The sequence below is a fragment of the Eurypyga helias genome, unplaced genomic scaffold, assembly GCF_000690775.1.
Source record: "Eurypyga helias isolate BGI_N326 unplaced genomic scaffold, ASM69077v1 scaffold26218, whole genome shotgun sequence".
NCBI lineage: Eukaryota > Metazoa > Chordata > Aves > Eurypygiformes > Eurypygidae > Eurypyga > Eurypyga helias.
Window position 1 is genome coordinate 373 of NW_010267937.1, and position 1,099 is coordinate 1,471.

At 64.0% G+C, this 1,099-nt stretch overlaps 1 protein-coding gene across 1 annotated transcript in view; it reads right to left on the bottom strand.

Annotated features, from left to right (window-relative positions):
* LOC104514055 (RING finger protein 121) overlaps positions 1–712 on the bottom strand; it is a gene marked incomplete at its 3' end in the record, with an annotated part of 1,007 nt that extends 295 nt beyond the window's left edge. Inside the window, exon 1 of the mRNA XM_010157598.1 lies at positions 587–712. Within this exon, the coding sequence (XP_010155900.1) occupies positions 587–712 (126 nt within the window). The remainder of the gene's footprint in view (positions 1–586) is intronic.
* Positions 713–1,099: the final 387 nt, after the last annotated feature.

A 1,099-nucleotide genomic window follows, 5' to 3' on the forward strand; every position in this document is an offset into this window, starting at 1 on the left:
TCGGAGCCGGCGCGAGGGCGGCGAAGGACCAGAGCTGGAGGGAAAAGGCAGAGAAACAGCTCCGGAGGGAAGCGTGGGATTCAGGGACCTTCCCGGTGCCGGACACGGCGCCCTCGGGCGGGCGTTACGCACGGCGGAAGGTTCCAGACAGCCTGTTCCCAACACGGATCTGCGGCCGGAAGGGAACGGGCACACAGGTCCGGTGTAAGGTTCACGGAGGCCTACAGGTACTGCCTGCCACCTTTAATTACGCTAACGAGCGAGGGTAATTAACAGTCCCCAACATGCCAGCAGCAGGTCTGCTCGGGGGAGCCATCACATCCAGGGTGCTGGCAGCAAGAATTCCCCATCGCTGGCAGGGAAGCATCCCAAAACCCTCGGGATAACCCCCGAGATCGGCTTCTCCCATCGCCTGGCGTCAAAGCGCTACGTAAATCCCAGTCATCCCCTCAGGCTGCTGGGAAGACGAGGGGGTGGGAACTCTGGATGAGGGGAGGAAACCAGGAGCGCGCTCCTCCGCCATCCGAAGGGACTCAGCCCTGGCGTCCCGGCTCGGAGGCACGAAGGCCGGGCAGGAGGCACTTACGTTGTAGGAGCGAGGGTGCCGCTGCTTCCACTGCACCAGGAGGAGCTGGGCCACCACCAGCGTGGCGATGAGGATGAGGACCATTTCGGCGTGCATGGCCTCGTGGCCACGGTGCTTGGCGTGCATCCGCGCGTGCTCCACCCTGCGAGGACGGGGAGAAGGCGGCTGCGGAGCGCGCGGGCGCTATGGCTCAGCACCGACCCCTCAGCCGCCTTTGAGAGCCCCCAGCGCCGTTTTCCACTCCCGCCCAGTGAGGGGAGAGCCGGATGGGCCTGGGGGGAACGTGGTTCCCAGCCGGCGAACACCGCAAACCGCTTCTCTCCCCGCTGAGCGACCACAGCCCGGGACCAGCGATGTCCAGACCCCCCCAGGGGGTTTGCTCTGCGCTTTGTGCTGTTTGACCAAACATTCAGGTCGAATTCGGGGCTGTAACACCCTCCCATCTCGGACTTCAGCCGACAAGGCAGCTCAGGTTGGGGAGAAATAAATCCAAACCCAACAAACATGCCAAAT